Source organism: Carcharodon carcharias, chromosome 32 (assembly GCF_017639515.1).
Source record: "Carcharodon carcharias isolate sCarCar2 chromosome 32, sCarCar2.pri, whole genome shotgun sequence".
NCBI lineage: Eukaryota > Metazoa > Chordata > Chondrichthyes > Lamniformes > Lamnidae > Carcharodon > Carcharodon carcharias.
Window position 1 is genome coordinate 7,196,600 of NC_054498.1, and position 16,250 is coordinate 7,212,849.

The 16,250-nt window shown below is 46.1% G+C and overlaps 1 protein-coding gene across 1 annotated transcript in view; it reads left to right on the forward strand.

Moving 5' to 3' along the window:
* igf1ra (insulin-like growth factor 1a receptor) overlaps nucleotides 1–16,250 on the forward strand; it is a 249,829-nt gene that overhangs the window by 194,737 nt on the left and 38,842 nt on the right. The window contains exons 6-10 of the mRNA XM_041178432.1: nucleotides 5,892–6,106; nucleotides 7,785–7,911; nucleotides 9,584–9,822; nucleotides 11,263–11,430; nucleotides 12,347–12,554. Coding sequence (XP_041034366.1) covers nucleotides 5,892–6,106; nucleotides 7,785–7,911; nucleotides 9,584–9,822; nucleotides 11,263–11,430; nucleotides 12,347–12,554 — 957 coding nt within the window. The remainder of the gene's footprint in view (nucleotides 1–5,891; nucleotides 6,107–7,784; nucleotides 7,912–9,583; nucleotides 9,823–11,262; nucleotides 11,431–12,346; nucleotides 12,555–16,250) is intronic.

A 16,250-nucleotide genomic window follows, 5' to 3' on the forward strand; every position in this document is an offset into this window, starting at 1 on the left:
GGACATTACTGTTGGAAAAACCAGTCTGCTGCATGCTAGCCAAATGCAAAATGGCACCTCCCATGTTAAACCTTTTGACAGCTCAGTGAGCCAAGCCAGTGGGGTGAGCCTAGATTTAACCCCTTCGCCTCCTATGCTGAATTAATTTAACCAGTGTTGTGGTAGAAGTCTTTGAACCCAACAGCCTTAATTTACAAGAAGAAACATCAACCAGGATTCCCCTTTGTCATTGGCGGGGAACCTCCCAGAATTGGCACATGCTGACAGGAAACTAGAATAACACTGTTGACTTAGGTTCAGATTATAAAGAAATAAATTTTATTTTAATGGTGCTTTACTCCCACTATAATACATCTGAATTATTTCAATGTATTTACTATTTTCTCCAAGGCAACGCCTTGGCCAATCAGTTGACTTGCCAGCCAATCAGTACCCTTTTCTCATGCAGTACAAATTGTTGGTCCCTTTGAAATTTGGTATTCTTGCATTTGTCCTGATGAGTACAAGAGGAAAAGCTTTGCCAGCATGTGTCTCTCTTCAGCAATATTTTATATTGTTCCTCAATTGTTTACAGTAACCACACATCAATTAAAAAGTACTTTGTTGATTGTAAAGTGTTTTGGGATGTTCTGGGATTATTATATGAGCAAGCTTATTCATCTTACCAGGCCGGGGACTGTTGCAGACAATTTGTGCACTGCAAGCACCCAAGAACTTCATGAGTGGATTTGTCTCTTGTTATATCCCTTTGGCAGCACCTTCCAAACCTACAAAGTCTACCATCTAGAAGGACAAGGGCAGCAGATGCATGGGAGCACCATCTACAAGTTCCCCTCCAAGCCACTCACCATCCTGATTTGGAAATATATCGCCGTTCCTTCACTGTCACTAGGTCAAAATCCTAACAGCACTGTGGGTGTACCTACACCACATGGACTGCTGCGGTTCAAGAGGACAGCTTACCACCACCTCCTTGTGGGCAATTAAGGATCGGCAAGAAAATTGCTGGCCTAGCCAGCGATGCCCGCATCCAATGAACAATGAAAACAAAAATAGTGGTTAGGGGGTAATTGAAAACTTGCCATATGAATAGGTAGACAGAGCTCTGGTTTCGTACCTCATCCAAAGGAAGGTGCATCCTCCAGTGCTGCACTCCCTCAGTACTACAGCAGGAGTGTCCAATGAGATTTTGTGCTCTTGGCTTGAGTGGGGCTTGAACCCACAGCCCTTTAGCTTGTGGATGAGAGAGTGCTGCCCCATGCTTCTCAGTTGAGGCTGTTGATGTCAACGAAACTGACCATAATGAACACCTTCTGGACAGAGGAGGAAGGGTATTGGGAAGAATTTTAATAAGCTTCAAAGAGATTAACCTGTTAGGGGGAAACTAATGTTGAAAGGGACACATCTGGCAACAGTAGCCCACCCCACCCCACTCCATTTTAGTGCCAGCGTTGTAATGCGATAACATTCTCCACAATGGTGACATTGAATAGTTCCCAAAATTGGCAGTAATTCCTCTACCTTTCCCTAGTCCGTAGTCTCTCAACACTGAACACCCTCACAAAAGTCACCTTATATTTAGAGAAGAATGTGCTTTAGCCAACATTTATCCCTCAAACAATACAATTAAAACCGGATGATTTGGTCATTTATCACATTGCTCTTTGTGGACCTTTGCTTGCAAACGGGTTGCCGTGTTTGTCTCCATACCTTCAGTATGATGTGGAGGTTAAATTACAAGGACAGGTTGCATAGACTACACTTGATTTCCAGATGAGGGGTTAAACTTTGGGTCATTGCAGTGCACAGATTGTCTGCCACAGTCCCTGACCTCATGAGAATGAATGAACTTGGCTCATATTATGACCCCAGAACATCCCAAAATCACTTTCCAGTCATTGAATGTGTTTATAATGGAGCAACACTATAAAATATTACTGAAAAGAGAGACATGTCGCTGAAGTTTTTCATCTTGCACCGTTCAGGACAAACACGAGTACCAAATTTCAAAAAATCACAACAATTTCTACTGCAGGAGAATTTCTACTACAGGAGAATTTATAGTACGGTGCTGACTGGCTGGCAAGCCGACTTTGATTTCCCTTGAGTGTTGAAGCTTAAGGAGCGACCTGATCGAAGTGGGTGATGATGATTAAAGGATTTAGTATGGTAGAAAGCGGGAAAAACTATTCCTGCTGGCATGGGAGTCCAGAACAAGGGACACTAATTTAAAGTTAGAGCTAGGCTGGCCAGAGGTGATGTCAGGAAGCAGTTATTCACACACAATAGTGGAAACCTGCAATACTTTCCCACAAGAGAGAGATCCATTGGAGATCTAATGGCTGGGGATCCACTGAAAATGTCTAAACCTGATGTTGATAAATTTTTGTTAGGCAAGGGTATTAAGGTTACAGAATAATGCGGAGTACATTGAGTTAAGATACAGAGCAGCCATGATCTAATTGAATGGAAGAGCAGGTCTGAGGTGTTGCACTACCTCCTCTTCCTGTGTTTAGAAGTAATCCACTGGATGTAAAACATTTTAAGAGAACTATGGATCTGGTGCATTATAAATCTGAGACCCTCTTCAGAAAAGTATCTAGTCAAGGAGAGGTATAGGTGACTAAGCGGGAGAAAGGTTAGCTTTGAAGGAGTACAAATATTTTGGTAACTTCATCAGAACAGCATTCTTGAACATCCCCCTCCTTTCCTCCCCAATATTAATCTAGGCCTAAAATAAACATAGTTTTAAATGGTGAAAGCACTAATTGCTGAAAGGTAAGTCTTTTATTCCCAGAACAAATAATGAACTTTGTACAGGGAGGCCTTTGACTTCAAGCAGTGGGGGTCATGGGAAAGGTCATGTCAGAGTGACTATCCAGCCACTTTGTTTTGAGCTGCCAGGTTTCGAGTGTCTTTCTGACATGGTCCAGTAGTCACAAAAGCTGTACTGGTTCAGGAAAAACAAAACTTGCAGTGGGAGTAGCTCTTTGAGCAAGTCTTGTGTTTGAGCATGTGATACAAGGCCGCAGTCCATTGGAAGGGCAATATAAAGCAACCTGCACCCTGGGGTCACATAGCTCCCACTGTCCTGTTCCTTGAACACCTGGTGTTTTTGCAATCCGCATGGTGCGAATCCTCTTGGGCATATTTTCTAACCAGCTTCCAATTATGATTCATGATATTGGCCTCTGAAGTCCCATCTTCTCTTCTCCCCACCCCCCCCTTGCCTGATTCACATTGGTGTGCAGCTCTGCAAGTGCTGGCCGCCTTCCAGCATCTCATCGTAGTTTCCGTGCATGAATTGAATCAGTGTTGACCGGTTATACGACTAGTCTTATGTTGTGAATGGGCGTACTAATCGCAGTCGAACCTGATCCAGGCTTCACCCAGCTCTCTCCATCAGTGACCAATGGACAATGAGTTGGAGCAGGCACACTGGCTAATTCCTTCCCATTCTTCATAGACCAAAGCCTGGTAATATTTCATATATGTAGTTAGACTGCAGATCATATATGATATCATTGACTGAAGAAGGGGCTGAATGGCCTCTTCCTGTTCATATGAGACTGCACTGAGGAGGATGTTTCCTTGGGATAGTTGGGGTGAGGGGAGTTCTAACATTGGGAGTTTCCACCCCCCTCTTAATTTTTTTTAAAAGACAGGGTCATCTATCTCTTCAAGCTTTTTGTCTGTCTTAGGTCAGATTTGTTAACCCCGAGGCTTGGTATAAACTTTAATCAGCGTTCCCAAGTTTCCCTGCAAAAATATCAAGCAGGAAAATACCAGCTGGTCAATCCAAACTATCACATACACCAACCGTGTAGCTCTACTAATACAACAATGACTTACATTTATATAGTTAAGTATTTCTAGTTGAGGACACAAACCGGTTTTGGTGCTCCAGCTGAAGGCTTATCCACCAGCTACCCTCAAAATTGCAAACATAAATAAAAATGGAGCAAAGTTTCCTGGCTTCAAGGGCGGGATTACCAGAAGCTGCAAAGCTGCATATTTTTTTTTGCTATTCTTTTGTAGAATGTGGGTGTTGTTATCAAGGCCAGTATTTGCTGCCCATTCCGAATTGCCCTTGAGAAGGCGAAGGTGAGCTTCCTGCTTTAAGCCACTACAGTCCTCTAGCGGTTTGGTACAACTGAGTGGCTTGCTAGGTCGTTTCAGAGGGCATTTAATACTTAACCACATCACTGTGGGTCTGGAGTCACATGTAGGCCAGACCAGGTAAGGACGGCAGATTTCCTTCCCTAAAGGGCAATAGTGAACCAGATGGGTTTTTAGGACAGTCGATAGCTTCATGGTCAACATTACTGAGACTAGCTTTCAATTCCATATTTTTATTTATTAATTAATTGAATTTAACTTCCATCATGGTGGGATTTGTACACGTGTCCCCACAGCATTAGTTTGGGCCTTTGGATTACTAGTCCAGTGACGTTATCACTATGCCACTGTCTCAGATGAAGGCCGTACCTTGGAGACTCCTGCCTTAAGAGCTGCAATCTCTGATAGCCAAGGCTGTGGAACTGGGAAATTAGATGGAGTGATGCAGCCAAGATTGCGATTGATGACCTACATTAAGGTGGGATTTCCTCCTTGGTCTGCATAAGGCATTTCCAGACAGTTGGAGTAGTGCAACTGCCTTCCATTAACACTGTTTAATTTAAACATCAGCCTTCCTGTGTGGTTCAATGATCTGGGTTCCGGCCATTAAAAATGAAAAAGCAGGTGGACTACACACGGAATGCTTGGAGCTTGTATCATCCCTGGTGGCTGAGTTTGTCTGTGAACCTCCCAGTGTGTAGCTTAACCACGCAGAGTAAGAGTTTCCAGATTTAATCTACACTCCACGTCAAGTTGGCCAATTTAAAACTCTGACTCAGCTCCTCACTGCAGGAAGCCTTACTCGAGCTACCGAGCAACCTGAAACAAAGGTAGATATGCAGCTGGATTCCTTTTCGAAAAAAATATTTAGATCTGGTTTTTGGACGCACTAAAACTGTTTAGCTTCAATATCCAGGCCTTTTTCACCAGTGGGCATGGCAAACACTGAATTACGTGGAGCCTTGTACTATTGGAAGCTGGAGCTTATCGACATAAAATATAAATGTCCGCTGAGGGAAATGGGAAAATAAAGCACTTGCTTTTATATAGTGTCTTTCAGAATCTCAGGGTGTCCCAAAGCACTTTTCAGGTAATAAAGTAGCTTTGAGGTGTAATCACAGTTGTAATGTAAGATGCAACAGCCAATTTGCACGCAGCAAACTCTCTCTCACAACAATGTGATAATGACTGGATCATCTTCTAGTCATGTTAGTTGAGGCCGGGGATCTCTCTGTCCACCCAAGAGGGCAAGGCAGGGCCCCAGCTTAAAATATCATTTGAAAGACCGCATCACCAACAGTGCAGCACTCCCTCAGTACTACACTGGAGTGTCAGCCTGGAATGACGACTTGAACCCACAGCCTTCAGATGCAGAGATGAGTATGCTGCCTCTCCCACGGTCACCGCCCACCCCCTTCTCCTAGAGTCATGGCTGACACCGTAGCTGATAACAGCTGGAGTCCGCTGGTTCAAAGGTGCCTACCTGAGAAACCTCAACCCCCAGTGTACATGACACTAATTGGCCCTGAGTTCCCGAGTATGGCTGGGTTGGTAAGTAGGGAAATGCTCTGCTGGTTTGACGGGATACTGGCTAGAAGTTGACACTCATAAGATCCATCATTGTGGGCAGAGTAAAGAACTCTTTGCTCTGCATGTAAATAACACCATACCTTAACTACAAACGCCAGCAATGAAATACATACATTAATACGTCTCCCCTTCCAAATGAATGTGTACTTTTTATGACTGGCTTGCCTTGTTTAATTGAGCAGGAACTATTCTTTCTACGTGCTGGACAACCAGAACTTGCAGCAGCTGTGGGATTGGAGCCGTCATAACCTCACCATCAAGCAGGGGAAGATCTACTTTGCCTTCAACCCAAAGCTTTGTGTGTCTGAGATTTACCGCATGGTGGAGGTAGCTGGTGTGAAGGGGAGACAGGGCAGTGCTGACATGGAGCAACGGACTAATGGAGACCGAGCTTCCTGTGAGTTAATTAAAACCTGCGTTTGTCTGCTGGTTATTTTAAAACTGCTCTAACTGTGGGGGTGAGACGTATAAAAGCCAAATTTTGTTTTACCAACTTGCTCCTGTTCTGAAGGCATTGCTCTCAAGTGATCTCATCGCTATCAGAGCATGTCTGTTCTTTGTGTGTGAGCCCCAGCTGGTGAGTGTAGGTAGAATGTCGGATGTTGAACCACCCACAACATGGTGGCTGAGGCTATTCTTGTCATCACACAATGTGTATGCACTTTGGCAGTGGAGTCCCTAGGTTAAATTGGAAACATGGGCTGAATTCCAACCCCCCCCACCAAACCAGTGACACTGAGACCAGTTGTGGTACCCTGACTGTTGCTCAGCAATGATGGGACAAACCACCTGGGTCATCTGCTTCGGTTCCACAATGGGCAATCTCTTCACTCCTGAACGCTCTGAACAGCGGTGTGCCAATAATCTATTCTTCATTTAAGGTAATTTTGTTCAAGTTATCCAATCATTCAAAATTCTTTCACTCCTGTGTGTGAAAGAGGAATGGAACAGAAGGGATATAGTGAAACACATTTGAGGTATTATTTTGGCTGCTTGAACCAAACGATTGCATTTCATTTTTGTTTGGTGGGTTATCACAGTTAGACTCTATACCGGTATGATTTCTGCGCTGTGCACAAAGTGAGCTACATCTGCTCTGCCAGCTGTGGGCACAGGCTGTGCCCAGCATGGATTCCAGTGCCGTGACTCCTCAAACCATAAACAATGGTGCACAATGATAAAATGAATGAGGGGAGCTGAATCAGATGCCAAGGTTTGCCTCTGGTTGATGACTTGATGTTACCCCCCCCCCCCCCCCCCCCCCCCCCCCCCCCCCCCCCGCCCACACCACCACCACCACCACCTCCCCAAGTTTTTTTAAAATTCATTCATGGGATGTGGACATCTCTGGCTGGGCCAGCATTTATTGCCCATCCCTAATTGCCTTTGAGAAGGTGGTGGTGAGCTGCCTTCTTGAACTGCTGCAGTCCATGTGGTGTAGGTACACCCACAGTGCTGTTAGGGAGGGAGTTCCAGGATTTTGACCCAGCGACAGTGAAGGAACGGCGATATATTTCCAAGTCAGGATAGTGTACGGCTTGGAGGGGAACTTCCAGGTGGTGGTGTTCACATGTGTCTGCTGCCCTTGTCCTTCCAGGTGTTAGCGGTTCTGGGTTTGGATGGTTCTGTGTAAGGAGCCTGATAGCTGGATGGATAGAGCACCTTGGGCACTGATGGAGACATGACTCCTGACTTTATTGGGAACAAAATGTGATGAGTTCAGGAGACTTTTCATGAGAAATGAAGGAGAAAGTCTGTGGTGTGAAAAATGTAGCAATTGCTGATCAATATGGAATTACACAGCAGAAGGAGGCCATTTAGCCCATCATGCCTGTGCCCATTCCATGATGAATCTACCCAATTAGCCCTACTCTCTCCCCTTGGTCCTGCAGTTTTTTTTTACCAGGCACTTATCAGCTCTGTTTTGAAGGTTGTTAGTAGAGCTGATTCCACCATCCTTTCAGGCAGTGTGTTCTAGAAGTGCCTCTGTGTTTAGCAGCACAGTAATAGGAGACCCAGGTAGTCTCTGCATATCTTCAATGGTAACATTTATTTTGTACCCTCTTTACTATCAGGTGAAAGTCACATCTTGAAGTTTACAGCCAATTCCACAGCCAAGAACAGGATAATACTGAAATGGGAGCGTTATCGCCCTCCAGATTACAGGGACCTCATCAGTTTCATTGTCTACTACAAAGAAGCGTAAGTGTTTGGTTATCGTATGCATATGCACTGGCGCCTAAGCTGGGCTGGACAGGTAGTGCAGTGCTCGTGGATCTAGACTTAGTAACTGGGGAAAGTTGTGAAATTGAGTTTGATAAATCCAATAATATGTGAGCCTGTGTGGAGGGGTTGTTGGAGCTGGGGGAGGGAAGGGCAAGGGGGGGTGGTGAGAATGGCATTATCATAAAAACTAAACTGGTTCAGTAAGTCCTTCAAAGAAAGGAATTTGCCATCCTCAACTGGTCTGAGTATATGTGACTCCAGCCCCACTTTAAGAGGATTGACTATGGGCTAGAAAACCATTTTGGTCTGAAAATAATCATGACAGAAAACTGCTAGAATGGACAATGAATGTAGAACTTTCCGGAATTTCCAGAACTTTCCAGAGTGGTCCATATCTCAAAAACAAATATCACAAAGGAATTGGCTGGACTGTCTCTGGGTGAAAAGTTTGTGCCAGTGTGTCTATGTAACTACCCATCTGAGGGCCACCTGAAGCCGGTTCCAACTTGAGCTCAAGTCTTTTCCTGGTCCTCAAAGCTATGGAACTCCCTGCCTGCACCCACCACCCCCCCCCCGCACCCCCAGCTTCAGTCTTCACTCTCTCACAATCAGTAGAAACCCAAGCTTGGCATCACTGCAGTGAGTTACTCACCTCCTGACTCCCCAAAACTTGTCCACATCTAGGAGGACTTACTGAACCAGTTTAGTTTTTATGATAATGCCATTCTCACCACCCCCCCTTGCCCTTCCCTCCCCCAGCTCCAACAACCCCCCCCACACAGGCTCACAGTCAGGAGTGTGAAGGAATGCATTTCACTTGCTGGGAATGAGTGCGGCTCCAATAACGCTTGAGGAGCTCGACACTATTGAGGACGAAGACACCGGCTTGATCGGCAGCCTGCCCACCACCTTAAACATTCACCCCCTCCACCAGCGATGCACAGTGGCAGCAAAAAGTACCATCTACAAGATGCACTGTATCAACTCACCAAATCTCTTTCGACATCTCCTTCCAAACCCACAACTTCTACCATCTAGAAGGACAAGGGCAGCAGACACATGGGAACACCACCACCCCCTGCAAGATCCCCTCCAAGCTGCTCATCATCCTGACTTGGAAATATATCGCCTAGCCAGTGAACCTCACATTCCATGCAAGAACAAAAAAAAGGAGCCACTCTGGGTACCAGTCCCACCCTTCGTCCCCACACTTCCCCTTTCCACAGGCTGGCAGTCTTTCAGCAGTTCACATAAGTGGTTGTTATTCATGTGGCAGCAGCCAAGAGCATCCCTTGCACAATTTCCATGAACGTGCACTTACCAGCCGAAGTCGATGGAAGATGATCAGCAGTAGAAAATCTTACTGATTTCTCTTTCCCTGCACCCCCTCATTCTCTAATTCCAGAGCCACTGAAGCTACTTGCGGTGCACTTAGCAGATGAAGTCAAAAGCAAACTGTTACAGGATACTTTGATGTAGAAGAGTGTTGCAGTGGGGACTAACACAATGTAACCTCTGACTCCCATGCTAAGTGAAATCGGGGAAGAGAAAGGCAGCAAAGATATGGATGGGATCTTGATTGTGTTTCATTAAAATGCATTCTGCTGATGGCATTGTGGTAATTCTATTTGTTCTTTTTCCCCATAAGACCTTTTCAAAATTTGACTGAGTATGATGGGCAGGATGCGTGCGGCTCCAATAGCTGGAGCATGGTTGACGTTGACCTTCCCCAGAGCAAGGCCCAAGAACCAGGAGTATATTTGACGAATTTGAAGCCCTGGACCCAGTATGCCATTTTTGTCAAGGCGATCACTCTCGCCACTTCTGAAGACGGCCGTAACCATGGGGCAAAGAGTGAAATCATCTACATGAAGACAAACGCCTCAGGTAACGCGTCTTCGGGTCGTGTACTGTAACTTTACCCAAATAACCTACGTCGTTTGTCTCTATAAAAGCAGCTGCTTAGACAATGTCTTGGCCATGTTTGCAGGCAGGCTGTGGCACCCTAGTGGTTTTGATGGGTTAGCAACCCATATGCCACACGTACAAATCCCACTGCGTCGAGAGTTGTGGAATTGAATTTGTCGAAGCTGGAAATCTGTGGGCTACACCCAGAAAAGTGTCAATGTCAGGTTGTTAAAAGAACCCCAGCATGTTACATTGAGTCTACAGCATAGAAGCAGGTCATTTGGCCCTGTTAATAAAATCCAAGCTGGCTGGTGAAGTCGAAACCAAGACACAGCTTTTCTTTATCGAGAGAGTTTATTGACTTTGTTCAGACTCGTAGCTCTCCATACCCAGTCTCCCAGCTGCCCCCTATTTATATGTGCCCAAAGTACTTAAACAATGCCCTTCACCTGTGTATGCTAACAATATAATCAACATACCATTGACAGGCCCAAGCAGTTTGTGCCTGATGCTCATGCACCATATGAGGTTCAGTTGTTCACTGATGTGCTTCGGAGAACTGAACCTTCCACCCATTCTGGGTCTGACCTACCAATGGCTCTTGTTGTACACCACTATGTGGTTGACACACAATTCCCTTTCGAGGTTTTGAGGATAAGTTACACAAAGCCCAGAGGAACCTTGGGGCAACTCAGGATGCATAATATATATATATATATAGGTTCACCATGCCACCCACATCCCAAAAAAAAATAGATACATAAAAAATATAGATTGTGGGAATTTTCTGAATGCCCAGGTACCAAGGTATCACCCATCAGGTGGCCAGTATGAACCTGAATAGCATGCCAATAGGACTGCTCGATGTTACAACCGCCCTTGACCGTCTCCTTCCCAACGTCTGCCTGAGCTTCTAGAGAGAAGGCCGCAGGGTATCGAGGAGTTGGGGTTTTTTCTCCTCTCTCTCTCTCTGTCTCTGTCTCTGTCTCTGTCTCTCTCTCTGTCTCTGTCTCTGTCTCTCTCTCTGTCTCTGTCTCTGTCTCTCTCTCTCTCTCTCTCCCCCCCCCACCACCCTGTCTCGTTCTCTGCCCCAGCCCGTTCCGCCAGTTCAGGAACGGTCAGGTCAGCTGCTACCAAGCTGAGAACGGGTTAAAGTTTGAATCTTTCCGATCTATCATCTTTCAGCAGCTAGAGGCGATACTGGGATCTTAATCAGAGCATTCGGGTCACTCTGCCAGTGTAAAGTGAGTGTAACTTTGGAAGATGGAGCAGTTCCTAGACCATGTGCAGCAATGGTCTCAGGACCAGGACAGGGGTGCAAGGACTGGGACTTCTTCAGTAGATGCACAACTTTCACTTATACCGGGGACTAACCAGTTTCTTTTTTTTTCCACCCCCCCTTCCCCACCCACCTCACAGTGCCTTCAGTCCCTCTTGACGTGCTCTCTATGTCTAACTCCTCATCTCAGCTGGTTGTGAGGTGGAAGCCCCCTGCCTTTTCGAACGGGAACATTACCTACTACCTGGTGCGTTGGCAACAGCAGTCAGAGGACACCGAGCTTTATAAACATGACTACTGCCACAAAGGTAAAAGTGACTAAGTGGATTGACGCATTGACTCAGTGGTGAAATTCCAAGGGATGTAAGTTAAACATTAGGATGTTAGGAGTGAAGGAGAAAACTAGAGAATGTTTTACAGATTACAGGAGGCCATTCATCCCATCATGTCTGTGTTGTCTCTTTGATAAAGCTACCTAACCTATAGACCCATGCTCCAAATCCTTCTCAAATATTTATCCCTTTTCATTTTTAAAAAATGGATATAGGTCCTGCTTCTTTGATAGAATATTCGACGTTCCACCCAGATTTTACAAATACTTTTGGTCTAACCCCTGCCTATGTTCTTTTGATGCTGACCTTGAATTTCTACCCTCTCGTCCTGAGTCACTGACCAGTGGAATTGGTTTCAGTTCTATTTACTTATTCAAAATTTTGAGAGATTTTAGTAATGTTTGATTTTCTTGTAACTTTTTTTTGTCTGAGGACAATCTGATTGTGGAGGAAGTTCTCATGAAAGGACATTGAAATTTCCCATAGCCCAGCATGGAAAGGAGGGTGGGGTGGGGGGGGCTTGTTTTTTTTAAAAATTCATTCATGGGATGTGGGCGTCGTTGGCTGGGTCAGCATTTATTGCCCATCCCTAATTGCCCCTTGAGAAGGTGGGGGTGAGCTGCCTTCTTGAACCGCTGCAGTCCATGTGGTGTAGGTACACCCACAGTGCTGTCAGGGAGGGAGTTCCAGGATTTTGACCCAGCGACAGTGAAGGAACGGCCGATATATTTCCAAGTCAGGATGGTGAGTGACTTGGAGGGGAACTTGCAGGTGGTGGTGTTCCCATCTATCTGCTGCCCTTGTCCTTCTCGGTGATAGTGTTGCATTAAATGTCTGATGCGTGTCTAACCTGTGTGAACAGCTCCATTCTCAGTCAGCAATTTTATTCCAGGTATGAAGCTGCCCACCAGAATTTCAGCAACCGGGGCAATTGACTTGGAGGGTGAAGGTGATGCTGATCTCAAGCAGTCAGAGAAAACAGAGCACGGCCAATGCTGCACCTGCCCAAAGTCGCCAGATGAACTCAAGGCAGAAGCTGAGGAAGTTATGTTTCAGAAATCCTTCGAAAATTTTCTGCACAACTCCATCTTTATGCCCAGGTAAGTCATGCACACCTGCATAACTAGCTGTCCACAGAGGGGAACTTGCAGGTGGTGGTGTTCCCATCTATCTGCTGCCCTTGTCCTACTAGATGGTAGTGGTCATGGGCTGGGAAGGTGCTGCCTAGGGAGCCTTGGTGAGTTCCTGCAGTGCATCTTGTCGATGGTCCTTAGAACCAGATATTGCTAAATGGCAGTCCTAGCTCCAATGCAGGATTTGTGGAATTCAATCCTGAAATTACAGTAAACAGCGTGAAAACATACCATGGCACACCCAGCAACTGATGGGACAAATTTTTCGTTGGGCAATGTTAGCAGTACTGATGTGAAATAGTGCACCGAGGGAGCACGATGCATTGAGTTGGACGGCAGGAGCTCAGGGCATGATGTTTCTGTCTGTGAGCTGTTGGGGAGGATGAAGCTGAACGAGTGGTGCTAAAGCTGCTTTTCCCCAGTTGGCCGGGAGCAGTTTGCCAAAGTGACTGCTGAGCGACTGCACGTTTGTGACTGGTGTCAATTTATCTGGGGCTAATTTCTAAAGAAATGTAGTTGTGAACTTTTAAGGGGAAAAAATACATCCTTTGAAAGCTAATGGCTAAGGAAGTGGGTGGGATCTGGTGACATGTTAGGTCTGGCCCTTAAGACCATTCTTAGGTTGTTCCCTGCCCTCTCTTTGCCCATCCACCCTCTCCCCCAGGGTGGTAACAATTCCGCAGCCTCTCGCTTCCCTCCAGCACTCGAGGCTGTTTCTCATATGAGGGCATGAGATGCCAGCCCATGCAAACCTTCACCCTGCTTCCCAACATATTCACTCAGCTGGCTAAGTGCACAACTAGTGATCCTCTTCCAAATTGTGGGCACTGAGACTAGCTTATACAGTTACACTGACTTAATTCTGCTAACTTAGCACAGATGAACTAAAGCTGAGACCTTGGGATCAAAGTGTGGCAGATCCTGTATATGCAGCTGATAGTGATCATTGAGTCCAACAGCTTGGCTGTGGTCTGTCCTCTTCTCACTCCCAGGGCTCAAATAGCCTCCTGACTCCTGAGAGCCTGTCCACCATCTACAAGACACAAGCCAGGAGTGTGATGGAATACTCCCCACTTGCCTAGATGAGTATGGCTCCAACAACACTCAAGAAGCTCAACACTGTCCAGGACAAAGCAGCCCGCCTGATTGGCACCACATCCACAAACATTGACTCCGTCCATCACCGATGCACAGTAGCAGCAGTGTGTACCATCTACAAGACGCACTGCAGGAATTCACCAAGGTTCCTTAGACAGCACCTACCAAACCCACGGCCACTACAATCTAGAAGGACAAGGGCAGCAGATAGATGGGAACACCACCACCTGGAAGTTCCCCTCCAAACCACTCATCATCCTGACTTGGAAATATATCGGCCGTTCCTTCACTGTCGCTGGGTCAGAATCCTGGAACCCCCTCCCTAACAGCACAGAGGGTGTACCTACTCCACATGTACTGCAGCGGTTCAAGAAGGCAGCTCACCACCTCGGGGATGAACAATAAATGCTGGCCTAGCCAGTGACGCCCACATCCCATGAACGAGTATAGAAAAAAAATCTGGCAGGTTCAGAGATCAAGAATGGCCAATGGGGAGGAGGTTACTGAGTTTGGGTAGCACCTATGGTACTACACGAGAACACAAGAACTAGGAGTGGGAGTAGACCATACGGCCCATCGAGCCTGCACCATCATTCAATACGATCATGACTGATCAAAAAAGGAGAGTGCAACATTTTCAAAGAAGGGAGTCAGAAGTGTAGGAGGTGGCATTGGCAGCCAGCGATCTATAATGGAATTGTGCTTGTTGAGAAACTAGTTTGTTAAACTGGCTGTGCAGTTTGCATTACAAACTCGCTGGAAAGATTTATATCACTTGGTCTGAGGCACAATTGTTCCAGTCACTCCCATGTGGTGTTCTGCCAATGCAGGATGTCCATGTTGGGGGGAGGAATGAAACCCTTAGTCGGGTTAGGCAGTATTGGAATGGGTTCATATCCTGCATCAGGTCAGCAGTCACACAGCAGAACAGCTTGACCCCGTACCAGCTCCTGTCTCTAAGCCGACTGTTAGGAAATGTTCGTGGATAGTACAGGCACACAGTTCCTTGACTTTTTCCAAATGTGACTAAAATATGAGTACTGTTCCGTTGAATAAAGTACATGGTTGGAGTCCGGCTAAGGGAGGCTGCTGTCTGACAGCTCTCATTAAGAAAGAAAGACTTGTTTTTAAACAGTGCTTGTCTCCCTCAATAAGTTCCCCGGAATTACTTCTAAGTGTAAGTAAACAGTGCAGCCGCTTTCTGCAAACAGCAATTGAGTGCAGCCAATTATTCTGGGGACTTTCAGTTTTGGCATTGTTGCTTGAGAGAGGAATGTGACCCAGGGTGAACTCCCTGCTCCCCTCTCGATGGTGCCAGATGATCATTTACCTATGTGGGCAGACGTGGCCTTGGGTTAATGGCACCTCCAAGAGTGCAGCACACTCCCACTGGGGGTGCCAGCCTGGATTTTGTGCTCAAGTCATGGACTGAATCTCAAATCCACAACCTTCTCACTCCCAAGATGGCAGAGCTACCAGCTGAGCAATGGGTTAAATCCGTACCAGATCAAGTGTCTTTACTCCACTTCCTCAGTTTGTTTATGTTGTAATGAAGGGTATTTTTTACCCAGGAATTAGTTTCCATGACTGTCTCCTCCTGATGTATGGTTTTTACACTTTTTTCTACTCCTCAGGATGTGGGTGTCACTGGCAAGGCTGCCTTTAATGTTCACCCCATGTACCCTCGGAAAGTGGCAGTGGGCCTTAGTAAATGCTAGCAGCGTGTTACAGCTACACGGCTTTTTTTTCAAATGTTCATGGGATGCGACATTGCTGACGAGACAATTTGTCACCTTGAGAAGCTGGTGGTGAGCTGCTTTGAGGGATGTTGTCAGGCATGTTGGTGCGGCACTGGACACTGTAATTACAGGGTCGTGTCAAACTGGCCACTCGTCTTGCACTTATACAGTGATTGGACTGTTCCACCGGGGGATGGATTGGGTATTGGTGGAGATCTGAGCTGAGCCGATCCTGTCCTCATCTGACAGACACACGCTCACTTCAACAGAGAGTTGGTGATGAGCTGCCTGGAGCACGAATTTGGGCTGATTCTCACCACAGTAGCCCCAGGGCACTGGAGTTAATTGGGGCACCCTAGCTGTTACCTCGATTTGAAATCAGTCAGCTTGTCGGGAATGAGAATAGCATCAGGAACCTTTTTGATGCATTGCAGACCACCTGCCAATTGCAGTGCTTTTGTTAAGCTTGTGTGTTAAAATAAACTTTTGTGTTTGCGTCCATGTGAAGTGATGAGTCCATGGGCAGCAAACTGGCCAGTTAAGCTCCAGTGAATAGAGGGTTATAATTCCAATGTCAAAGCCTGGTTTTAGTGTTGTATGGAGTGTGGTGATTCAAGTTTGTGACCAGCCTTTGACATTGCACCAATCCAGGAGGGGTTGGGGGGGTTGTCGAAGGAATAGCTCAGTACTTTCTCCTGGTCAAAAACAGAATTACCTGGAAAAACTCAGCAGGTCTGGCAGCATCGGCGGAGAAGAAAAGAGTTGATGTTTGAGTCCTCATGACCCTTCAGCAGAAGGGTCATGAAGACTCGAAACGTCAACTCTT